At 38.6% G+C, this 25,617-nt stretch overlaps 1 protein-coding gene and 1 long non-coding RNA gene across 9 annotated transcripts in view; one reads left to right on the forward strand and one right to left on the reverse strand.

Moving 5' to 3' along the window:
* Positions 1-825: 825 nt before the first annotated feature.
* On the reverse strand, positions 826-6,369 carry LOC130153261 (uncharacterized). Its single transcript, XR_008823293.1, has 2 exons — positions 5,888-6,369; positions 826-3,026 (listed from the first exon to the last, which is right to left on the reverse strand). It is a non-coding gene; the product is annotated as an uncharacterized LOC130153261 (long non-coding RNA).
* A 152-nt stretch (positions 6,370-6,521) lies between these two features.
* CEP128 (centrosomal protein 128) overlaps positions 6,522-25,617 on the forward strand; it is a 133,403-nt gene continuing 114,307 nt past the window's right edge. For 5 of the 8 annotated variants that reach the window (XM_056346322.1, XM_056346326.1, XM_056346328.1 and 2 more), the window contains exons 1-7: positions 6,543-6,690; positions 11,508-11,668; positions 13,110-13,196; positions 16,267-16,393; positions 17,340-17,461; positions 19,910-20,001; positions 20,731-20,803. In XM_056346322.1, the coding sequence (XP_056202297.1) occupies positions 11,522-11,668; positions 13,110-13,196; positions 16,267-16,393; positions 17,340-17,461; positions 19,910-20,001; positions 20,731-20,803 (648 nt within the window). In that variant the 5' untranslated portion in view covers positions 6,543-6,690; positions 11,508-11,521. Of the gene's footprint in view, positions 6,691-7,406; positions 7,554-11,507; positions 11,669-13,109; positions 13,197-16,266; positions 16,394-17,339; positions 17,462-19,909; positions 20,002-20,730; positions 20,804-25,617 lie in introns of all 8 variants that reach the window. The other 3 variants (XM_056346323.1, XM_056346324.1, XM_056346325.1) reach the window with 3 other exon arrangements.

Consider the following 25,617-nt stretch of genomic DNA (forward strand, 5'->3'; position numbering starts at 1 on the left):
GTCCTGGGGACAGTGTATGCTGTATTAAAAATTGGACATTAAAATCTCAGTTCCTTTTGGCTGTGATTGACACAGGCTAACACAGTGGTGTACAAAGCCATCTAGCAAAACAAATCTATCACCGATGGAATCTCAGTTTTCTTTTGGACCAAGTCTCTTCGCTGTAAGGAGTCTCTTCTACACCTGACTTTCAGGCAGTGGGTACAAGCCATAGTTGTTTCATCCAGCAAACGACACTGCCTTACACTGTCCAGAGGCAGCTGGTCAACTCTGAGCAGCAGGAATAAAATTCTCTTGCAGCTTAATCTCTGTTTTCTCACAACCAATCTTGATGACCTAATAGAGCTCGGAGCACAACAGGGGATTCCTTACTTTTCACGACATGGCCTCGTTAGCAAGAAAGAGACTAGGGATGCGTATCCCCTCTCTCTGTAGGGATATCTCTGTAGGGATATCCCCTCTTTATTGGCAGTACTGCTGGGGTGATATGTTGCAATCTGTTGTGCATACTCTCTTGCAAATGTCCTCTCCTCTGCTTTTATTCCAACTCCAGCATTGTTTTTTGTGTATCCCTGTGTGTGGACTAAGCAAAGGAATAATAATTTTATTGGAGGGCAGATCAGTAGTCCCAAGATTTGAGTAATTTCAGTGGGTTTTCATAAACCAAGTCATACTCATTCATTTGGTGTACTGAAGGTATCCTTATGCTATTTACCTTTACTGATAGGCTACCTTGCATTAGCTACTCCATAGTAACTGAGTTTCAGGCTCTTAAACTAGAGGAAGGGTAATTTGTTTTGCTGCTCTTTCACTGAGGACAAAGTATCTTGAATTACCTTTTATTTAGTAGGAAAAAAAGCATGCATGTAGATATTGGTATTAGAAGCTTTGGCATGGGAACTGCTCTTTGGCAGCAGTAGTAATCCAGAAAGTGTAAATGGAAGGTGGGCTGTGAAAAAGAACAATGATCAGTAGTTCTGACCATATCAGTTCTGAAAAGTGATGGCATCTAGCAGTTCAGAGTGACTGGCAACTTTCCACTCTGTGCAGTATATTAATACATGTTCCTTTTTCATATACTAAACAATATTAATGTATTAAAAGTATCATTAACGTGTGTACATCCACAATTATAAACATAATCCTAAGCACAGACATTCAAAATACTGTATGCCTTGAGGATAGAGAAAAGAGGCAGTTTTAATCAATCAACATGGCTCATGCTCTGATCCCAATAAGCATATAGGAAAGATAAATCACTTGTAAATCCGCAGTATAATGCAGACTATTTTTTCCAGGTGCTTTTTCAAACACCCCTGCAGGTTCCTATTAATTTAAACACAGCAAAAATTGACAAGCATATTTTTCCACTGTTACAGACACTCCCTCTAGTGACAGCCACGGTTGCTCATTTAGTACCTATCTTCTCAAGCACTGCAAGGCTCAGAATTTCATTGGTTTTGGGGTGATTTTTAAAAAGTAACTTTATTCCTATCTGCCAGATCTGGTATGCTATCTTGGGTATCTTTGCACTGCTTATATGGTTTATACACAAATCAGATAAACCACAACAGGTTCTAACAAAGAAGCAATTAGCTCTAATTGGTGTTCCACACAAACTCCTTGAGGACTTACTAGGTATCAACAGTTAAATCTTGTAATATCTGTATGAGGAAGTGTTCAAACTGGGAAAATAATTCAGTAAAGAGTAGAATAAAGACTTGGGGTTTTTTTCTGATTAATCAACATGTTCAGCCATTCTAGACACTTGTAAGATATGCCAGCTCCTACCTGTTTCTGTTTCAGCTTCTGAAATAATTTCTGGTCTATCAGAAAAAACTACATTAGACATACTGCTTTGACACAGTACCATTACAAACCAAATGTTCAAATAGCTACACAAAAGAATGCTATTCTAGGTTCTTGAAGATTCATGTCTATATAACCAATTCAAGTTCATGAACAAGTAGTTATGGAGTTTTATGTCTATGTGCTTCTCCTTTTGCTGTATTTCATGAAAAAGCCATGAAAAAGCTGTGAAGATTGAAATATTCCATTCTTCTTCAGTTGTCTGAAGACTACACAGGAGGTACTGAATGTGTAAAGCCTTGTACAACCTGAGGTTGTCAATTGTAAGAGTGCTCAGAGAGAACAGTAAGATAAAACTATCCTTTGGACTTAAACAACTAGTTAAGCTAAGAACCATGAAAACTGTTTTCAGACAGGTATGTTTGTACCCAGAAAGGATTACAGAATCAGAGTCACAGAATCATCAAGATTGGAAGGGACCTCTGGAGGTTATCTGGCCCAAACCCCTGACCAGGCAGGGTCACCACAGCCAGTTGCCTAGGACTGCGTCCAGATGACTTTTGAATATTTCCAGAGATGGAGATTCCACAACTTCTTTGTGCAACCTGTGTCAGTGTTCTGTTACCCTCACAAAGCATTTTCTTGTGTTAAGACAGAAATTCCTGTTCAGCTTATGCCCATTGCCTCTTGTCCTGTCACTGAACACCATCTTCATTACACCTTCCCTTCAGGTATTTATACACATTGATGAGATCCCCCAAGCCTTCTCTTCTCCAAGTTCAACAGCCCCAGCTGTCTCAGCTTTTCCTCACAGGAGAGATGTGCCAGCCCCTTAATCATCCGAGCAGCCCTCAGTATGTCAGTAACTACCTCAGCATGGCTGGGTACATCCCACCACAGCCCGTGGACTTATGTATGTTCAGTTTATTTAAGTATTCTCTTAAGTATTCCACCAAGGGTAATTCTTCCTTTCTTCAGACTTTCCCCTGGGGTTTTCTTGCTCCAGACTCTCCCACTGGTCTCTGAGGACTTGGTGTCCTAAAGGCCACTCTCACAAGCAAAGACTGAGGCAAAGAAGGCATTCAGTACCTCAGCCTTTTGCATGTGTCCCCTGTCACCAGAGTCCCTGCTTCCATTTAGCAGTAAGCACCACATTTTCCCCAGTCTTCCTCTTCCTTATGTGCTTACAGAAGTCCTTCTTGACATTGCTTGTCAGGCTGAGGCACAAAATAGAAGATAGTTGCTTTATTTACAATTACAAGACCTGTCTACATCTATCCTAAAAAAAAAGCTCTCAGTTGTTTTTTTTTTTCCTCAGGCTTATATTGCCTGTGCCTCTTCATGTAAAGTCAGATTTCTAGTCATCTTTGTCTGATTTAATTCTGCTCTGCCTGCGTCTCTTGCATAGGCATCTAAGCTCAGAAATAACATAAGCAAAAGCTTATCTGCCCTCATAATTCAGATTTCAGACAGATCTTGCACTTTTCTTTGACTTGGGTCATGGCACATCCCTGCTTTGATATGGAGACCAGCATGTTTAATAGAGGAGCTTGGCTGTTTATTACAATGATCATAAATCAAAACTGGCTTTTAAGCCCACTGACTTAGGTGACAATTCATCTAGCCCACAGTGCTCCTCCTTCTTGTGCATCAGCAATACTTGTTCATAAAAGAACTCTTTTTCTGAGCCCAGTAAAAGATGAATTTTTAAGCCAGTTATCTATTTAGGGTTGTCTTGTCTTTTCTTTTTGATAGCCCTCTGAAAGAAGTACCTAAACAATCTCCTGAAATCTGCAAGAATAGTGGCTTGTCATGGATGACAAGTAGTATAGCATGAAAAGATACCACTAGTGATAAAGCCAAGGATTTAAAATTTTCAATTTAAGCCTAAACAAAAAAAAGATTAAAAAATTTTATAGTCTTTCTGCATTTTCCACCCTCTGGGTCTGTGTCCTCAGGCTCCCTATATATTTATTTATATAAAGTAATGGTTCATAATAATCTTTCCTTTTTTTAAAAAAAAAATGATCCTCCTTAAGTGTATGAGTCAAAGGCACAATAGCATTAATCAAGCAGCACTAGCCTTAAGTAGCAAGGCTACATGGGCCCCTCTAAATGAAGGCAATGTCAAGTAATTGTCTCAACACAGAAATTTAGATAACAGAATGCCGGGATATATATTTTTGATTTCATATAATAACATGAAAGCATTCTATGCTTGTAAAGTTAAACAACTTCTTTAGAAGTATGTCTATTAGTTTATTATGCATAGTTCAATCATTGATTTCTCATCCATACTCATTCCAAACTGAAGAGGTGTTTTGTAGCAATCCTATGCACTTACATTTAACATCCTTATGACAAAAGTAAACCAAGAAAATTAATGACAGTACTGTTCAATGTCAAAGAAAAGAGAATTACAGAAATATGAAGATACTTGTTAAAAATACTAAAAGGGGCAGACAAGGGAGTTACCTTACATGTCTGATGGTGAACCTTTAAGGACACCAAATTGCAAGCGCATACCTAGTAAACAAGGCTTTGCGAAGGAAGCCAGCATTGTTAACACTAGGATAAGGTCAGTTATTGAAAGCAATAAATTATCCTTCAAAAAGTTAATGTCTTGTTTTAGGGTAGAACACAAAATGTTCTTTCAAATGCTAGCAGGCTAAATATAAAATACGGTAAAATGAGCTTATAAGCAGTTGAGGTTGAGGAACAACTTACAAAACCCAAAACCTAATAATCCTTTTTCAAATTCAACAAAACAAGGAATGCTGCCAGACTCTATAAGACTAGTAGATGAATTAGCATATAAAAGGAGCATGTTGAGGAGATAAAGCCATAACCCAAAAAGGAATGCTGTTTTTTTTTTTCTATGGTTACTGTAGAAGAGCTTGGAGAGATTCTCAGACTGATATTTATTTGTGGACAGATAAATTCAACTGGAGAAAAATAACCAGTCAAAATCTTATTTATTTGGTGACTTAAACAGCAGGACTAGTGACTGTGGTGTACTTCTCAATTAATTAATGAAACAATTAATTGATTAATTAGTCAGAGGACCAATTAATATTATGCTAATATTTACCAGAGATTTTAAGGAAAATAAAGGAATTTCAGATTTATATTACAGAACCCAGAATGACAAAATCCAGAGTCAAAAATACAGTTTCAGCTCTGGCAACTGTAGAGGGTACATTAGTAGAAACTATAATAAAAAATAAAATTAACGGATGCATGTATAAATCCAGTGGTGGATGCTGTCTACCTTGACCTCAGCAAGGCTTCTGACACTGTCTCCCATAACATCCCCATACGTGAGCTCAGGAGTGGTGGGTTAGATGAGCACACAGGGAGGTGGATCGACAGTTGCCTGGACGGCAGAGCCCAGAGGGCTGTCATCAGAGCACAGAGTCCAGTCGGAGCCCTGCAGCCAGCGGTGATCCCCGGGTCAGTGCTGGGTCTGGTCCAGTTCACCTTACCCGGCAGTGTCCTGGCTGAAGGGGCAGAGACCCCTCAGCAGGGCTGCGGGTGGTACAGGACGGGGAGGAGTGGCTGATACACCACAAGGCTGCGCTGCACAACCTGAGCATGCTGCAGCTTGCAAGAGGAAAGGCCAGGGCAACGGCCATGCATTGGAAGCCAGGGAAGACTTATTTCTTCACTAATGCTTCAGCTCACAGTGAGGTAAATGATGTCATTGGATTCCTGTTCTGTGTCTCACCTGCCTTTAGAGATGAGGATAATGCCTCTCAAGCACAACCACAGATCACAGACACAGCAGCAGGGATCAGCAGCCAGTGCGTGGGCTGCTGGTCGATGCTGCCAGTGGGGAAGGGGGGTGGCTCACTCCCAAAAAGCGTTGTGACTGTATGGCGCTTGAGCACGCTTGCTGCGTTAGGGACTTGTGGGAAGGTGAATGAAACAGTCCTGTGGGACAGGAACAAAGGCCGGCAGTATGGATTGTCAGCCATGCCTTGTTATTGTCCCTAAAGGCCAACAGTCACCCCCTGGAGCAGATCCCAGAGGCAATACAGGCATATTGGCATTAAAAAAAACAACCCACTGCGTTTACCTTGGACTCCAGCGCTCACCTACAGGGGGTTTGCAGACAAATATTCCAGCGATTTTAGGACTTTTGCAAGTTCTGCCCAAGTGTCAGAGGCCTAGGTGATGCTTCCTGTGATCGCTCGCAGCGCTCATACCCCTTTTCTCTCTTCAAGGCTGGGGTGGTGGCCTGTAGTACTTGGTCACTTTTACTGCAGACAAGGATGATAGCTACAGGGGATGCCTGGCTTAAAGAAAGAAGCAAAGTCAAGAGACAGGAACGGAGGCGCCTCCCTCGTACGAAACAACTGCTTCAAGCAGCTCGCACACTCCTCTAACCAGCGGAGCAGCCAGGTGCCCAGTCTCCTCAAAACTGCTTTGCCAGGGCAACATATTTTGTTTCTGCTCTTCACATCTATTTATCCGCGGCGTCTGTAAACACCAACATGGCTTTTGTAAAGATTTACTTTTTAAAACCGCTCACATCCCGCCCTGCTCGCCCGCGCCCCGTGAGGCTCCAATGGCTTCCCCGCGGGGCGGGGCCGGCCTGCACGCTCCGCGCCTGCGCGCCCGCCGCCGCAAAGCCTCTCGGGAGTTGAAGTCCGCCGCGCCTGCCCTCCCTCGGCGGGCCGGCCGCTGGTGAACTACCGGTCCCAGGGCTCCTGGGGGGGGGGCCGGCCCCCGGAAGGCGGCCCTGGCGGCCCTGGAGGGCGGCTAGTTCAAGTTGCCATAGCGGCGGGGAGAGGAGCTGTGCGGGGCTGTTAGGTGTGCCCGGGGAAGGGCTTGGCCTCGCCTCCGGGAGGCGGGGGGGCCTCCGGTAGCTGCTGTGCGGTGAGGGCCTGGGGCGCGGGAAGGGCAGGGTCGGGGGCTGCGGCCGGAGCGGCGTGCTGGGCTGCGGGAAGGGCGGGCGGTGAGGTGAGAGGTGGGGAGCTGCGGGGCTCCTGGCGGAGGCCCGGCAGTCGGTGTACCTGGCGCTTCTCTGGGGCTGCCCTGCTGCCCCCTTCGGGGCTTTCGCCGCCCTGCTCGGGGCAGGGGACCCAGGAGGCCCGGAGGCCCCGGGGTGCGCTCCGTGTTAGCCGAGTGCGGTACGTGCAGGCGGGAGGGGGTTTGCTCCCCTGCTGCGGGCGCCACGACGGACCCGTTTGCTGTGCCGTGGTGCTGAAGGCGCCGGGAGCTGTCATGGGCTGGCGATAAAATGTAGCACCGGTGCCTGGAAGCGTGGTGGTGAAATGTCACCCTGTTGGATCCCTTCCTGGCTTTTGGCAAACCTCTCCTGTCTCAGTTACAAGCACGGAGGGAAAGGGCCTTTCAGGTGTCGTGTTGTCCCTTTCTGGAATGGCTATCGAAGTTTTTTTGTCGTGCTCAGCCTTAACTATAAGGTTTCAAACACGCCTTTAGCACTAAGGTAGTTACCTAGTGCGGAGCTAAACAAATAAAACCACCGGAGGAGTAATCAGGTTGTGTATACTGAGTTCATCTTTTGTTTAGTTGAGCTGGAGAACTTGTTGAGACTGTCAGCTGTCCTTCATGTTTGCTTTGCCCCGCAGATCTCTGAATGAGAGGGCCCTTGGTGAAACTGAAATGCCCTGTTTTCCACGGGGAGGGAAAATACTGAGTACTGATGTTCTTCCTCAGTGCAAGAAAGGTTGGCTAAACTAAAGAACCAGTAAAAGACAAATTATTCTCACTGTCAGGTAGGTTGTATGGTCATGTACTGCAATTGGTCTAGATTTTTGGAAAAAGTGATAATAGGTGCTTTTTTTTGTCTTAAATTAATGGGCAGACAGGCATACAGAATATTTGTACAAATTCCTACTTTACTATTATTTTAGTCGAAGATGAAACTTCTGTAATTCCTTTAAAAATGAGGATGTTGCTTTACATGAAACAAAACTTCTTCAACTTAAAAGTACTTATGGTTCCTCTTAGGCTGCTCATGAGAGCAGAAAGGAATGTTACTTAATCATAAATAGAAAGTTTTCTTCAGAAAAAATGCTCTCCTGTGTCTAGCATTTTCTGTTACGATTGCCTTGTTTACTAGCCTTTCAGTGATTTGGCCAGTAAGTATCTTAATGAGCCTATTTTTAGACAGTTGGAAACAAACCCATTAATCTTTTCTGCTGTAGATCTTGGTTTCCCTTTTGTTTTCTCCAGTGCCATAGCTTTTCAGTAGTGGGGGCTCTTGTGATTGATTTACTTCTCAAAATGTTTTCAGCAGATATGCTAGCTACTGTTTTTCGTTGATTTCTGTCAGTGCCTGTCTCTTTCTGACATTACAAGTTGCCATGCTTGCCCAACTAGGGGTATGTGTAGGGCTGTGTTCAGAGGACCACTCTCAAAAGAGTTTGAGAAATTTTTGAGATTTTAGCTTCCGTCAGCTGAGGTGAAATAACTAACCTTTGGAATTTTGCTGGCTTATACCATTTCATCTGGGAAAGAGTTAAAACAGTTTCTGTCATTTGAATGTTATGTGTCTCATTGTTCTTAATTTCTCTGTCTACTCAAGTATCCTTAAAAAGCCCTCTTTCACTACTGTGAAACTGGTAATGCCCTAAGTGATGCTATTTTTAGGCTCTCATCTTCCAGAAAAAAATGTGACGTGGTGGAATTCATAGTTAAGCCTAATCTTTCACTTTCACAATCTTTTGCACAAACATATAGCTTGTTTGACTTGCAGACAAGCTATGTGAATTGCATAACGTAAGGTTAGTTTTCTAGTGCTCATGGGATGCTACTTTGCAGTATTTTCCATACAGAGGAAATCCAACACATGCTTTTCTTCCCAGTTTGGGAGGAAAAGATAATTTTCTTCCTGTGAAACTGTTACTGGAGTTCTGAAGAATCTAAATTGCCAAAACGACATTTACCTTGACTTTGTAGTTGAGATAATATGACAGATACAGACCATCAGCTATTTGCTATGATCATTAAAATTAAATGTGTTAGAACTGTAAGGATGATAAGTCAGGAAAAATGTGCTGGTGTATAGGTCCATGAATAGATGAAGAGTAGATTCCGGTGGATTAATGTCTCAGGGTTGAGTTTTTGATTCCTAATAAGGCTGATCTTATGTTTAATTCTTAGTATGGCATTTAATGGGGTCTCCCCTTCACTTGATGTCTTAAAGATATTTTCACAAAATGCTTTGAAACTGAAAACTTTGGTTAAGCTTGGAAGAAATCGATCACTGAATCGGTTGCTTATTAGGTTTTGAGTGATTGTGCTGCTTGTCGTTCTTGGTAAGATCAGAAATAGATGTTTTACCCCAGAGAACTGACACTGCAGTTATAGAAAGAAATCAGAATTGCTCTACAACAGGTGATGTCAAACTTGTTTGATAGAAGTCTCATTTCATGCTTATTGGTGACACCTGTGGCCTATGTGCTGGAATATGGATCTTGCTGGTGTCTGCATGAGGTTCTAGTAAAGTTGGAAGGACAAGTACAGCTTGATGTAGTAGTGTGCAGGACAGAGTAAGTTGTTTGTGTGTGTGTGGTGTTTTTTTTTTTTTACTGATTTATGGTAAAAATGAATGTTATTCCATGTTGTTATTTCTATTGATGTTTTATTTCTTTTAATCTGTCTTTGAAAATACCCCGTATTTCCTGTTTCCCAGTGCTTAGTGTTTGTGCTTTCTCAGCCTCATTTAAACTTCATTTCAGCTGACTAGAATGAGAGGCACTGGAATAGTGAATTCTGATACTGGCAATAAAAATGTGCTTTAGTGACATAAGGGGAGGGAAGATGAGATAAATTCATCATTTCAGAAAATGTAAGAAATAGTGGTGTACCTGAGCACAGACAGAGTATGTTGATTTACTCTTCTTTCATGTTTGAAAGATTTCTATCTAAGTCTGGGGGACGCAAATTTACAACCTTTTAAAAATGAAATATTAGGCTTTGGAAAAGCATCAAGTTGCCTCTATATAAAATACAATATAAGAATTGAATCTCATCTGTGGTTTCTTTGGGAAACTTCAGCTGTAATGGCTAGAAAAATGACACCTTTACTGTGCCTTTTCTTATGTTGACTAGGAGACCAAAGTATGCTCAAGAGTTTGCCAATCTATTTCCCCTTCCTCAAAGTAGGCTTAGACTGTCTCCCAACAGATACTGTTAAAACAGATCTTACGATGGTGATTCCATGACCTTTGGGCAAACTGTTGTTCTGTGTAATAGTCTAAAGAAAAAATTTCTATTTAACCTACCTTTTGAAGGTTATAATTTTAATCAGTTACTATATAATTTTACCATACCAGTCATAGCTGTCTGTAGCTTTTAATAATTACTTTTCCCCTGTCTGGTGATTGTTATCCTATTTTACCACCTCTACCCTGCTGCTCTTAAGACTCAGTAATTCCCATTCTTTCCTCACAAGCTGTGTTTCTTCTGCCTGGAGTAATTTTTGAATTCTAGTCAAGTGAATTGCCCCAGTATCAACGTAACAAACAGGTAGTCTGGGTTATGTTGAAGTAACATTGAATAAAAGAAATATTTCACAATTTACAAAATTACCCTTATTTTTACATCCTGTAAATCCATTGTTTTTCTTTCTAAAGCATGATAATGTTGATGCATACTCAATTTGAAATACTAAAGTTCTTGAACAGCCTTTTCCTCTCTCTTCTTTGTCCTACCAACTTCTGTTTTCCTTGCTGTATTTGTACAGTTGGACAAAGTGTCAGCTGAAAACTTAGACACATTACATTGCATTATCAGAGCATTTAATGAAAATGTATAATGGATTCATTCTAGGGTCTCCCTTGATACTGCTCTCCAATTTGACGATTTCTGTTAATTGGTCTATGAGTTCTGATACCTAGTTTTGCTTCTATTTTAGGAAAGCTTAATTTAGTTCATGTTTCTTTAGCTTATTTTTGTGAATGTCATGTGTGTCCAAGATTTATATATAAAAAAAGTGACCTCTACTATTTCTTCCCTGTTTAATAAATATAGTTACTCATTACTAGATTCTGTTGGTATCAAATCAATCATACATTACGTTTTATTTTTTTTGGAAACAGATCTTTTGTTTGAAGCTTAAAATAGTCTTGTTTTATTTTTTTCCACATATTTAAATTAAGTTGATTAGTGTTTAACTTTTTGGCCACAGTTTTCTTTCCTTTCCCTTCTTTTTAAGACACTGCATTTGCTGCCTTCCATAAGATCTCCAATTCTCCTTGAGTCATTAAGCTACTGGTTCTTAGACTTGCCTCGGATTAATACTTGGAGTTGTCTTAGCTGGCACTGGCCCATCTGAGTATAGCTTAGGGGCAATGGTTCTGCAGACCAGAACAACTGATGAAGCCCTGATGCTTCATCTACTGGATGTTTTGGAGAGAGAATTTGCTCTGACCTTGTCCCGGGTGCTGAAATCTTAGAAGCAATGAGACCGCCTGCATCTTTTGATTTAGTTCTCTCCTAATGGGCTCTGCCTCTTGTGTCTTGGCACTGCTTCGTGGTGTGAACAAATATAATAACTGAGGAGCAGTTGGAAGATCAGCTTCAAAGTTACATCCTGCTGACCTGAACCAGAAAGGCTAATGTAAATGTAGCCTAAGTCTATGAAATTGCTTTGTGCCGGTTAGGGACTGTGCAGTTACAATCAGGGTTTAACATTTGTTACTTTTTCTGGTCTTCCTGCCTAGGTTTCAAGATACTAATGGCAGATTCATCCAGTGATTCAGACAGCTTTTTTAGGGGTCGAATAGGAAGGCGGCCGCCTTTGAGAGCATCCCACAACAAAGCTCGGAACTATGGTGCTGAAGAAGTTACAGAGAAGATCCATACTTTAGCAAGCACTTTACAGGTTGTTTACAAAATATGGTTTTAAAGTATTTATAGAGTCTGCAGTTTTGTAACATAGGGTTAAATTTTCATTTCTGAAGTTGTGGAAAATACTGTACTGATGGGAAACGCTGCTTTCTGTGCAAACTGAAAAGGTTTTGGGAAATTTATCACATTGGCTTTGAGCTGAAAGTGTGCCGCTTGTTACACTTTTCTACAGCTGTTATTTCAGACAGTAACAGAATGTTGTCAGAAACGATGACCTGTTTGGTAATACTGTTTATAAACTTAGCAAACTGAGTAATGCCAAATAATTTTTGTCAGATTCTCACAAGAGGCATTACGTTTTGTAGCAGTAAAGTTGCAGCCCCATCTTTGTTGTCATGTACTATGTAAAATTTCCCAATTCCTGATAGTCAATATGTAGGCAGTCAATTCCCTCATGATAGAGCTTGCAATTCAAATATTTCCTAAATGTGGAACAGCACAGTGAGAAGCAGTATTTGTAAACTTGTAAGAGACCAATACCTGCACAGGAAAAAGCGTCCATCTAATTCCTGCTTCTTTAGTGGGAGCAGCAGAGGAAATCTCTGCATTTGTTTTGCAAGTGGGAGGAGACATTTAGCTGTGTTGACACCATTTATTGTTTGACAAGTCAATTTTCATTCTTATCTAGCTGATGGTTCTGAATACCTAGAGTGGGTGGGCTGTTGCATTACCATTGGTGTTGAAGTATTGTTTGGCTGGCAGTATTATTATTCTTTTTAATATGCGAGAAGAGAAAAATCTACACAAAACACTGAATTTAAACTTCAGAACTTCTTAGCTGGAAAATAATCATAAACTAGGAGAGATGAGTTAATAAGTATGTAATCTGACTGTTTGTTGTTTTGTTGGTTTTTTTTTTAAAGGAACTCTTCGGTATTGTCCTGTTTCTATCTAATCCCTTTCCAGCTGCTCTTCTGAAATTCTGATCTTAAGATAATTGCTTTTTATGGACTGCTTTTCAGCAGATCTTCTATCTGGTCAGAAGCTGCTCATGCAGAGACCTTAACTAATCTGTTTATTGATCTTCAGAAATTAGTTATTTCTTAATTTAATTCTGTTTTACAGGCAGGTAATGTTAAGGTCTTTGGATTAAAATGGTTTTTTTCTACAAAGTGGCTGAAACTTATAAAACTTTTTATTTGAAGCTGAAGCCTTCCTATTATACTGTAAATGATTGCAGTGTTTGGTGGTGGTGTGGGTTTCTTTTGGTTTTTTTTTTTCCCCTCCTTACTTTTAGCCATGCTGTACCTGTTCAGGTTCTGGTTAGTTGAGTAGGATTTTGAATACTTAGACCCTTTAAAAAGCGATGGTATTATCAATTTACTCTTCTAAACCAGGAATAATAAAGACAGCAGTGATGTTTGATTAGGGGAGGTTTCTGTTTTGACTTTTCTTCCTCAAACTTTTTCTTTAAGGATACCAACAGAAATCTAAGACATGTTGACCATTTGCTAGGACAATACAGAGAATACAACAAGGAACAAACTGAAGCAATAGCAACTGTAAGCAAATTCCAGTTTATCTTAACTTTTTAAATCTTTTGTGCTAATAGCATTCTTAGCTGAAAACTTGGTAGTAGTGGGGAGAATGTATCAAGAGTTAAGTAAATGGAAACTTTCCATATTTATTTGAGCAATCTAAATCAAACTGTAGTAATATGTTATATAATGAAACTGGGAGGTCTTGTAGGTTCAATACTTTTCTGGTTTATAAGCCCCAAATAGATTGCTATATTGTGATACTATGCCAAATATAAGGTGTGTTGGTGAAATAGAGTATTAGGGAACATGTTTCTTTTGCATAAGTGATAAGATAAAAGCTAAATTATGACAGGCAATGAGATTGTCATTCTACTAGTGTAGGATTTTTTCCTGTCATTCTACAACAGGTTCTGAAATCTGTTGACTGGCTTTCTCTAAATTGCAGAAGGGGTGAAATTCTTATAAATATCAGTCTTCTACAACTTTGATATCAGGTTTCTAGACAAAGAAAAGAAATTAGTGCTGATAGGGCAAGGTTTATAACTTGGTAACAAACAAACTGCAGCAGGTGTTGCCTTGAAAAAGATATACATGAAATGTAGGAATAGGAAAATTTTTGCATGTGAGGGTAGAGTAAAAGAGAGAAGTAGTAAATATGTAGAAAAAGTGTATTTTCTTTAGACAGCTTGCTTTCTAGATCAGTGCACAAGCTCTGTGTATAGCAATTGGGGATATTATATGCCCCATAATTTTTTTCATTCTGCTTGAATGCTGTTTGTGTCTTTAAGCTGTACTTAGGTATTGAATTTGTGGAATTTCTGGTGGGCACTGGAACCATTTAAGGTTGTCTGTTTTTAACAAGTGCTGATACTAAATGTAGTTAAACTTCATTATTCTGAAAAGGTTTTCTATTGTGAAACATCAAGGTGAGTGAGAAAACACTCAAATTTAATTTTGACTTACTGTCCATTCTTAGTTGTGCTAGGTGGCTTTTGATTATGGCTCAAGTGTAGGAGAAGTCTAGAGACTCTAACAATCTCCTACTTGAGCCTTAAATAATAAACTGTTCCTCTGAGTTCCTGTTCCCTTTCTGAAGCAGAAGTTTCCACTTGCATAGAATAATGTGTGTATTTGGCATGTGGGAAGAAGTGGCTGGGATCAGGAAGTAGTGAATCTGTTTTTCTTCTAGAATAAATATTTACTAAAAACTTGAATAAATTTCTTATTTGGATGGTGATTTTTTTTTTTTTTTTCCGTAAGGATAGTCAAGCTTTTCTACCATATTAGGCAAGATTGCTTATCTAAGAATATTTCGCTCCAAGTGGGCTATGTGTTTAGGTTCTGTCAGTTATGTTGCATATTGTAATGTCTGACCCTTGAATTCTTTCTGATCTTTTCCTTAAAGACACTCCTCAGACCGTTGTATAGCATATTTGCATTTATGAATTGGAGACTGTTGGGCTGCTGAGGGGTTATTTTCTGTCTAATTTATAAACTAGTCTCACTACCCCACTTTGAGGTGCCTGGTGTCTGCCTGTGTGTGTGTGAGTGAATGCAAAGCTTGCTACATAATTTACAGGGTCAGGAAGGTTTGCTGCTCAGAACTTTATTTCATTGTTGCTATTGTTGATTCTCTAGTGGTGGGAACTTTGTACTCTCCATATGTGCTCTGTTCCAGAGCAATGTTACTCTCCTGCTGGCCTTGCAGTTGCCATGTGATTTCATTATGGTCCTGGAGGACAAGAATGGTAGAGAAGAAGGTTCCATTCTGCTCATTGGGGTGGGGAGGAGGGAGAGAGAGGGAGGACAGGATGTTTTGGGGTGGAGTTTTTTGCTTATGTGAGGTTTTGGAAAGGTTTAAAAACAATTAGCCTTTGAGAGAAGTCTTTTGTTTGGGGGTGGGTGCTTTTTATTTTTTCTGATGGCACTGATTGTCTTTTCAAATAAATAATTTAAAAAAGAAATAGGAAAAGGCAAAAATGTTAGGCACTGTTTTGATGGGATTTAAAGAGCTTATACATGAAACATCAAGGAATGGAATTAAGACTGGTGAATACTGAGGATATTTTATTCAAATTTGGTGTTTTTTAATTTCTCTGTTCTTCTGTCACTAGTCTCTTCACTCTTTTAATAATCAAGTTTGTTTTTTTTTTAAGAAAACACAAATACCTTAGAAAAATGATGTTGATGTAAATTACAACTCAAGATTTTGAAACAACTTTTTGGCCACGGTTCTGTTCTAAAGAAATAGACTTAAGAGTAAGGTGGTTAATTTTGGAAACTGTCATGGTTCTTTGTTTAAAAAAATAAAAATAAAAAACCCCCCAGCTGTCTGGTTTCATGTAGTAAGGATGAAAATGAGTGTTGTTAAGCTAAAGCATGCAAACTGAGAACCTGTAGCTTAATTCAGGTTTTTATTGCTCTATTAAAGATGCAAGATAAGTCTTTGACGAAGTCAAGTGAGATTTGAAAATTGAGTTGTTGCTGTTCTTTCTTTGATTGTCTGGCATTTTCATTATTTTTTTTAAGTTTTAGCCTTTTGAATACAAAAGCGATCTTTTGTTACATGCATGCATTGTTGTATCTTTTCCCCTGCCATAGCCTCTGTCTTTTTGAGAAAGCATTAGAAAATCTGTAAAGTTTTTGGTTTGAGAGTTTGTTGGCAATAACAAAGTTGTTTTAATAATACCATATAATGAAAACAATACTTTATAAAGATCCTAAGCAAGCATTGAAAGATTCAAAAAAGATTTAAAATAGTGTGTTACACTCTGGAGAAAAAAATATTGTCCAGAGGGAGATACTACACAGTGTGTATAATTCTGCAAGAATTAAGCAGCAGTTTAACCACTGTGTACAAGCCTCTGTTAGCGAGAGGAAAGGCGAACCTTTAGAAACTGATGTTTTGTGGATTGTCAAATAAAGGTGTGGCAAAAGCAAGTGGCTAAGAAAAGCTGTTATTAATTCATACCTATACTTTGCTTAAAAATAGTTTTGATTCTCTTAATGACTTTTTGGAAAAATGTTATTTTACGTCCTTTTTTTAAATCAGTATGTGATCATATTTCAGTAAATTGTAATTTCTCTGCAGTTAAAAGAGACATTGGAACAATCTATAGGTCAATTAAGGAGGCAACGATTAACCCGAAACTCTGGAATGAGAAGTGCTTCTCTCTCAAGCTTATACCCTAGTGACCTGGATGGAGAAGGAGTGTCAGGTAAAATACTTAAGGTGCTTGAGTGAACTTAAATTATGTCTTATGGCTCTTGTATGGGAAGAGGAAATTAAGAAGAAAAGCATGTAAAGATAATGGTGTGAATAGTCTTCATTGATTACTTCAAAGAAATTCGGTTTAGAAGTTTAGATATTTGGGAGACCTGCATTAGGTTATGCAGTTGTTTATTTGGTGAAGTATTATAACTTTGTTATGTAGTCTTTTCTACTAGTATCCCAAGAGATCTGAAAGAACCAATGTTTCATTTAGTAGAGAAAATTCCTTGTCCACTGCATGAGTTGTAGGTACATATGAGTTAATGCTAAATCCAAAAGACATAGCAGCTTCTGAAGCTTACTTCACAGCAAAACAGAAAGTTAAAATTTAAGTGCATGTGTGGATGAACTTATGTAAGGCTCAGTGGAAAAGGAAAAACTGAACCAATGCATAACCTACTGAAAACTACTGTTTATGTGTCTGCAAATTCATTGTATTTCAGGAAAAGGTATATTTGAGAGGAGTAATCCTCCTAGAAGTAACATTTAATGTATTTTAGTACAAGACTCCAAAACTTTCATTTTTCTAATGTAAAAGCTGTTAAATACTGTAGTTTGAAGCTATAATGGATCCAGGCGGAAGAAAAGTTGTTGCTTGGACAAATAAAATTTGAGGGAAAAAACTTGCTTAGTCCTTGGAGGAACAAAGGAAACTTATTTCATACTCATCACATAAATGTATTCCCGAAATATTTAAGTTGAAGAAGAATCCTGGGAAGGGCTAAACAAGAAGTATGGCTGTGCATTTTATGTAACTTTAGTAGTTGTTTTGCCTGTCATGTGGCCTATAAGGACATTGGTAAGGTGAAACATGTTTTTTGTTCAGCAAAATGAAAATTTTCTATATTTAGTTCTGTCTTCCTACTTTTTTTTAATATATTTATCTCATAAAGGGAACCGCCACTTCCTGCCTACTTCTCCTCTCAGGGATTATGGAGACTCACAAGGCGATAAACACCGAAGGTCTAGATCTGCAAGTGTTCGGTTTGTCAATGAGGCAGATCATTCAGACCAGGTACAGAGCACTAATGGAAACTGCTTCCCCAAACAGCCAATATGTGGTCACCAGACCCTTTGCTTTTACGTCAGATGAGGTTATTCTGATGAAGCTAAGAATGTTTCAGCTACGAAGCGTGCTTTCAATGTTATGTGCCATTCTTCGTTAGGCAGTCACCTCTTGTTTCTCTCAGTGTCATGAAGTTTCATGCAAATCTATCACTAGAGGGAAAAAGATGCAGATGGTAGCGATATCAAAAGAAATATATGAAAACAATGTGTACTTTTTAGGCTGTATATGAGAAAACACATATTCAGAGATGATTTAGCTAATGTTCACCTATATGCTGAAATCCAGTGTGGCTATAAAGGGGGTGGTTCTTTATTTAATGGCAGATGATCTTGGTGTGCCTGCTGTTTTCTTCATTGTGGCCGGGACTGCTTTTGAGCCAGCTAGTTTTCCATCTTTTTTTCTTTTCCTTCCATCTTAATTCTGGGTCTGACCTGCGAGTGGGATAATTTGACCCTGTACTTCAGGCAGATGATGCAAGGAGATGATGTGTATGGCAGTAGTAATTTTCATACCCCTCAACTTCTGTCTACTTACAGACTCTTCAGAAAAAATAAATTACTTTAATCGATAAGATTAAAAGCTTTCTACGTCCTACAGATAGAGGAGGAGATTTCAGTATCTGTTTTTGCTCTTTTAGATATAGTGGCTAAACCTGCTTGAGTGAATCCCTCTGTGTGTACTAATATGTCCAGGAGAAATGTACTATGACTAATATTAAAGCAGCTGACTGTAAGGTGTTCATATTGACTTTATTAAATCAGTCTCAACTTCCAAATAATTAATTTTAAACTTAACCACCATACGTTCTCTCAGTTGACTTTTTGGGAAGCCTTGAGTGCTACAGAAATTCCTAGACTTCTATTTAACCCTGTTCCATTGTCTTTTCAGTCTGCATCTCCCCCAGTTCCTCCCTCAGGGTTAGTGTGGGACATAATCCCTGGAAGGAAATCATGTTATATGGAAATCTTACCTCCTAAGCTTCCAAAAGGCTTGGAACTATCTTAAACTACTTCCACATATTATATAAATATCTCAGAAATTTTATGAGTCCCTGCAATGCATACAAAATTCATAGTTTAAGTAACTATGTAAGCAAGTAGCTTTTTTCCTGTTTTGATGATAACTGCTAGTTTATTCCTTATTCTTGCTTTTAAGGGAGAGAATGTGGCTTTACTCCATCACTATTTTGTAAGAAGAATATAGTGCTTTGAGGAATGATGAACTAAAGCAGCCATTGATCATGTCCGTAGGTAGAAATTGGTGCAGAGATAAAGCACTACTGCTTAACTGAAGCTTTGGCATTTTCTTCTCTCTGTAACCACAGTGTCTTTATTACCATTTTGATTGCTTTTAGCTAATGTTATTTTCAAGCTGAATGGGCTTTTAACACATTTGAGTCTTTCTCCTTCTTAGGCTGATTCTGAAAATATCTATATTTTTTTGAAGTCTTCTGGGTCAGGTTGAAATTTCTGGTTAGTCTCACAGCAGGGAGATGGTAGTGCCTGTGTCTGAATGTTGAGGGCAGTCAGCTGGGCTGTGCAAGATCCAGGTTTTAGTCTTGGACATAGAAGAAGGGGATATTATAAACCAGTTTGTTTTTTTCATAATGATGGTCCTGGCCACTGAGCTGTTGACAGCTGTAGGTTTGATTAAGATGGATTAACTGTTGCTTTTTATCCACCTGAAGGATGGATGACCTATTAATATTTTTATTTTTTCTCTTAAAAACTTTGACTATAAAGTGGGGGCCTGCTGAATGGGGGAAAATGGGAGGTTTTACAGAGGAAAATAATGTGCAGGGTTTTTTGTCCTTTGGTGTTTTTTTCTTTTGATCTCTGAAAAAAGCATTCTAGTAGAGTATGTAGAGTCTTGGGCAACATAAAATACCTTTGCTTAGTGATTTGGTAGTGCCTGAGTACATTAGTGTTCTGCTTGGTCACTTCCAATTTCATATGTCATCTTTTTATAGTAATATATATAGTTGGGCAGAACATAATTTTTTTTACTTATACTAGCCTTTATTAGCAGGAAATGTTTTACCTGATCAGATCTTTCAACTTGTTTTGCATTATTTAAGAAGATGGTGCTGTGTCAGGTAACCACAATGACCAAGCTCTGAAACACACTAAAAAAAAATCATAGCTGGGAAACTTGGTTTAGCAAATAATGTACTGATAATTAAACTTCAATGAGCAAGTGCTGTGAAGTGGTGGTTGAAATTGAAGCCTGCAAGCCTCATCTACTTATCCGGGCTCATCTGCAGTTCGTGGAATTTTGATATTTTGTAGGTTATTTTTTATTTATTTTAAAATGTGTTTATATGTATGTACTTATTTTTTGAATATCATAAAGGGTTTGTAATTCTTGGCTTAATTTGTGTACTTTAATTTACAGCTGCATTCTTTCCACCAGTCTCTTCGAGATCTCAGTAGTGAACAGGTTCGCCTAGGAGATGACATCACTCGGGAGCTTTCAAGAAGAAATCGGTATAAACAGAATATAACTCCACCTGAAGAATAGTGTGGAAAATAATTGTTATACTTCTAAATAATTCTTAAGCCCCTTTGTTCTTTGGTATTTAAAAGAAATATTTTAGGGGGAGTGGGGGATTACACAAGTAGATGAAAGCAGTATTACAATCTGCTTGTTCCATGCCATCTTGTGCAGTAGTTATAAATAACACTCATAAGTTCTGATTTGTATGGTGTATGTGTCTGTCCCCCCTTTTTTATGTATGGACAAAGGCTTGGGAATTTCTTTTATTACAACTTTGCTCCTTACTTGTTCTTGGTGCTGGAGTCTCTTGAGGGCAAGCTCTCATGCAGGTCATAATGTTTTTTTTTTTTTAAGTATGTACTGTCTCAACATATGGTTCTTTGTCTAACAACAATAACGGGAATTAGTCTGCTAATTCCTAGTAGGAACTGGTACTGTGTAGAAAGACTGTGTGGATGTGTTCGCAATTTGAACTTGTTGACCTGATACCTAGTTTTTCAAACTAGATACTCTGTTATTTTCTCTTGAGGAATGGAAATGCTTTTTATCATTAATTTTCCACTTGAGGCCTGTCTCTAATTATACTAGGAATTTAAGGCTGTAGAACAGACTGAAGGAGCATTAAAAATCCAGCAGATTGTTACTGCTTATAATTATCACAATTGATACTTTTTTTTTGCATTGTAGAATGTTGTCTTACCTATATGTTTTCTATGAAGGACTGATGCTGAATTAAGAAAAACTCTAGAAGAGTTGTCTGAAAAGCTCACAGAGTCCCAAAGACAAGAAACGGTGAGTATGACTAACATGAAAGGATGATTTATATTTAGCATTCTAAGCAGGATGTGGGCTTCTAATTTAATGTGTGTTGGTAGTCAGTACCACATAAGATCATGTTCAGATACGCATACTAATATCTAGGCTGCTGTAGGTTGTTATAATGTTACCCTTCCATAATGAAATCAGCAAAATGAGTTTTTATATTTCAGGGACTTGTTTAAGGTAAGAGTGTGTTACAAGTATGTAGTGAATTTTTCTTTTTCAAAATTCAGTCTTGGACAAAGCTGCTTTTTAACTTTGAACATTGATTTGAATGCTGTTGAAGATACCTTTTGAAAGATACAAGATTTCCCACGTTGTGATGATCAATAATATTGTTTCCTCTTCCTTCCTCTCTGTCTTTTTCAATCCTTATCGTCTGTGCAGCATAAGGAGAAGAGTCTCTTTGGGCTGCACTCTTCTCTGAAGGCTTTGTGACAAATGTAACGAGGGAGGCAGGACAGCCATGATAGTCTCTTCTTTTTTGCTTCCTGTGTCTGCTGGGAACAGACTAACCGCAGTCTATATCACTTACATACGAAAGAGATGTGTTGATGGAAGGCAAACAGTGTATTGCTGCAGGAACAAGAAAAGGAGAATTGTGTAGGTAGTTCTTGATGCATAAGACTAAGAGTATGCTTTATGTAACTATTAATGTGGTATCAGGAGCAGTACTGACTTCTCAGAGCAAATGTTGTGCATCCTTATTTTCCCATACATGATTCATGTTGCCCTAGAATTGCATGAATTGGTACTAAGTGCTCTGTCAAGAGCTTTAGTGATGTGTTTGTCACTAGTAACAATATTGTGGGCACAGACCACTTGTTGGCAGCAGCAGATTTAATAAATGTACTTGTGTGAGTTCCTGACTTTAGATGAAGTCAGGCAGGGATTCAAGAGGCTATAATCTATCAGTATCAGTTATACATTTGATATAATAGAATCTGTCAGTGGAGAAAGACTTGCCTTGTCAGCCTTCAAAGAAAAATATGACAGACTTCCTTTGTTAGAATGTTAGCTCTGCTTTCTCCTAATAGCCTGGTAGGATGAAATAAATTTATCTAATAAATAATTCTTGATACCTGCAAAACTCTGGGTTTTTCTTGTTGTGGCCTACTTGTCAGTATATTTATTCTTTTTCTCTTTCATGTACCAGGAAATCAGCAAATTCACTAATGTTTAAACAAGATGTTTCTTATGAAAATAACTGCTACTACTGGCTGTGCTATAACTGTTCAGTGCCTATGAATGAGAGAAACAAACCTTCCTCTTTAACAAATGGGAAGGCTGGCAGCCACTGTCTTTTCATTAGTGAAAGAACAAACTAGCTCTTTGTGACCTCCTATATAGTAGAATTTCAAGATTTGAAATTGAATGATACAACTTTTGACCTGAGAGAAGCAAAAAATGACAGATGCAAGGTGTAAAAAGGAAGCCTTCTATGCTTTGTTAATGCTAAGTGGAATACCAGAAGAATAATTCTCTTAGTTGGGATAGAACATTACCATCCAATAAAATTATGAAAGATGAAGTGTTTAATGGCATTCTTTTAATGAAGACACAAATGCTGTAGTGAGATGGTTTTCATGTGCAGGACTAGTAAAGACTTCATCTGGAATATTCTGCTCACTGCTGAATTTATCTTTAGGAAGAACATAGGCTAAACAGAGAAGACTGGAGAAAGGAGGGGAAAAAAACAGAAAAGGGGAAAAATAAAGAAGGCCACTTACTGCTGGGGCTCAATTTACAGAAGAATTATGTAGTTAGGGAAGATCTAGGCATGGATGAGGAATGGTCAAAAAGTGGTGGTTTAGCGAACGATTCTGGAATAGGAAGGCATCTATCAATAATTCTGCACAATACTAGTCTAATTACTTCTGGTTTGGCAGCTTCTTGGGTCTGGAATTGATTTCTGTACTTGATAATCTCTCTGTAGGTTTCTTTTCTGGAACTTGTGTGGTCTGTTACAAATTTCAGATCTCTATCATCTTACTTGTCCTACAGCAAGGAGTTCTCTGGATAGATTACATATGGTGAGAGGAGCTGCCATTTCTGTGGCAGTTTGGTTTTTTTTTGGTTGTTTTGTGTGTGTTTTTAATATGTTTTTGTTGGTGTGTTTGGATTGGGTTGTTGTTGTTGTAGGGTTTGTTTGGTGTTTTTTCTAACTTAACTGCTTTTTCATCCCTAATTTTCATTGGAGGAGGTTGTTCAGTTTCTTCAGAGGCTTTTCAAGAGGATTCCCTTTCTTTCCAGGCTTAATCACTCATCATATCCAGGCAATTCCACACCACTGAAAAAACATAGTGGTAGCTACATTCTGCTCTGCTTCTTTACCTGTGCTTTCTGATACTAAGTGTGGATCTTTTGCCCTTTTTCAAAGCCTAATGATCTACTGTTACACTGATGAGGCTGGCAGAATGGGTGAGGTGAGGTAAATGCAGAAGAGGGGATGTTTAGTATGGATGTTGATTAAAAAAAAGAGCTCTAATGGTGAGCATAGCAAAGCATGAGATTAGAGTGCATGTAGAAGCTGTGGTCTGTAACTGTAGATTTCTGAGATCCTTTAGTACCTGTCTGTTTTGGAATTCTTCTAATGAGATTGAGTTCAGAATTCATTTCTAATTGGTTTAAGTGAGTTGGGTAGGAGGGAATACTTTATTCCTCACAACTGCCTTATGCACAGTTGTGTTGGGAACTTCTGTTCTTAGTGCCTTTTTGCTTTGGAGCGTGTGTTTATCACTTCCAATGTTGCCATCCTTGTATTTATATTCTACTGTATGATTCTTGGTGATAAACTGACAACTTGAAGTCTTGATAATTTGACAGGATGAGTTCATGATAGAAACATTCTTTTTAGCTCAGTATCCTTAAGCCTTCTTTTATGTAAGGACATATATCTAAATTCTTATGTCTGTACTGTTCAGTATGTTCAGTGCTGTTTGAAAATTGCCTGTATATAGATGTGTGGTGATAAAGGCCTAGCCATTACAGTTCTGAGTCAGTAGTTCAGAATTAATTTTTATTAGAGATTCTGGTTCTTACAGCCTTTTTGATGCTGAATCTGAATACATTTCTAAAAGCCACACAATACGATCAATGCACGTTAAGTTTACCTTTAAAGTGAACCTTTCCCACCCTAGTATAAAAAACAGAGGACATCTGAGGTGGTGACACAGGCATAGTTGGATGCCTTTTTCAAATCAAGCACTCTCTGTGGCCTTGTACTTGAGACTCGTGCAGTTTTGGTATAAAGACCACAGTTCTACAACTATTTCTATATCAAAACCTCTTAGCTAGACACATTGTGAAATTCCTTTTTTCTTGAAAAGAGTTGGGATGGTTGCTAAAGGAATGTTCAAACAGGCCTATAAACAACTGAAAGAATGTTTACTTACTTCATGGTTATATAAGATAACCCTCTTGGATATTCTTTTGCAGTCTCCTGGTATAGAAGTGCATCCCAAATAGCACAAGAATCTTAATATCTTAATGCATAAAAAGCTACTGCACTAAAGCACAGATTTGTTCAAATTATGTAGATGCTTAATTGAGATTGTGCCATTAGAAGGTTAGTGTAGGCTATGTCTGTGGAAAAAGACAGCAGTGTCAAGTGAAAACTCTTATGTGGCGTTAATGTGGTTACGATATCTCAGACAGCCAGTATTACTCCCAGATAGGGATTTATGGTACTGCACAGGTGACTTATAAAGTGTATATCACACCTATCATTTGCTGTGAGGGAAAAGTTTAACAATATTTAAAGTGACATCGGTGGAAAGTTTGCTATTTTTGTGGTTTCAATACTTCTATTTCAAGTCCACATCGATGATAAAACAGGTCATAACCAGGAAGGCAACAAAAATCTGTGGAAATAGATTTCAGTCAACCGGACTTGTGCACTAGAAATAACAGTGGAAAGATGAAAAACAGGAGGGAAATTAAAGAAGTAGGATGCTGGTTTTTACAGTTTAAGCATCCAGCATCTTCAGCAAGATTATATTTAGCTGTGTGATTTAAACACCACCCTGGTTTCAAACAGGACATTCTTTTCTTTGTGTTTAATTGGTGGTGAGGGAACTTCCTGATAGCCTAATCCATTTGCATATATTTTGCTGCTACCCGAAAGCCTTACGCAGAGACACAGCTCTTAAGTGTCATAAGTATCATTCAGGTAGTCTGTGTTGCTAAAAATGCATCCTTGAAATCACATTCCAATATGTTGTGAATGCAATAATTTAGTGTTAGCATTTCATGTCATTATGTAGACCATCCGTATTCTTTATATTGGTCTTCAGTGAATCACTTGTCTCCACAAAGGCTTCTGGTAAGATCTGGAGGACAAGATACGTATTCTTATGGTAGAAATGTTGTCCTGAGTCAGAGTCATTTGGAATGAAGGAAGAGAAGTGAGTTTTAGAGTTTCTTCTACATGCACGGATTAATGAGTTAACACTTAACTGCGTCTAATTTTTCTTAATCCCCATTGTGTGTCACAGCCTCTGTGACAAACTGGGGAAGGTCAGAGAGGCTGCAAAACAGGGAACACAATTCTTGTGGGAGATAATGTCTACACCAGTATAGACTGGGTAAATGTTATGTTGGGGGGAACGTTTTTAGGTGGTGCATTAACTGTCTTGTGGAGCAAATAAGCAGAAACATTCCAGAAGAAGAAAACCCAGTTATTTGTTGCAAACAAGAATGAAGCCATAGTTATCTGTATCTTGGTGCAATTTTTTTGAGTTTTTTTAACAGAATTTCATATACTGTTCTAATAAGCTTTTCAGTAA

The sequence above is a fragment of the Falco biarmicus genome, chromosome 7 (genome assembly GCF_023638135.1).
Source record: "Falco biarmicus isolate bFalBia1 chromosome 7, bFalBia1.pri, whole genome shotgun sequence".
NCBI lineage: Eukaryota > Metazoa > Chordata > Aves > Falconiformes > Falconidae > Falco > Falco biarmicus.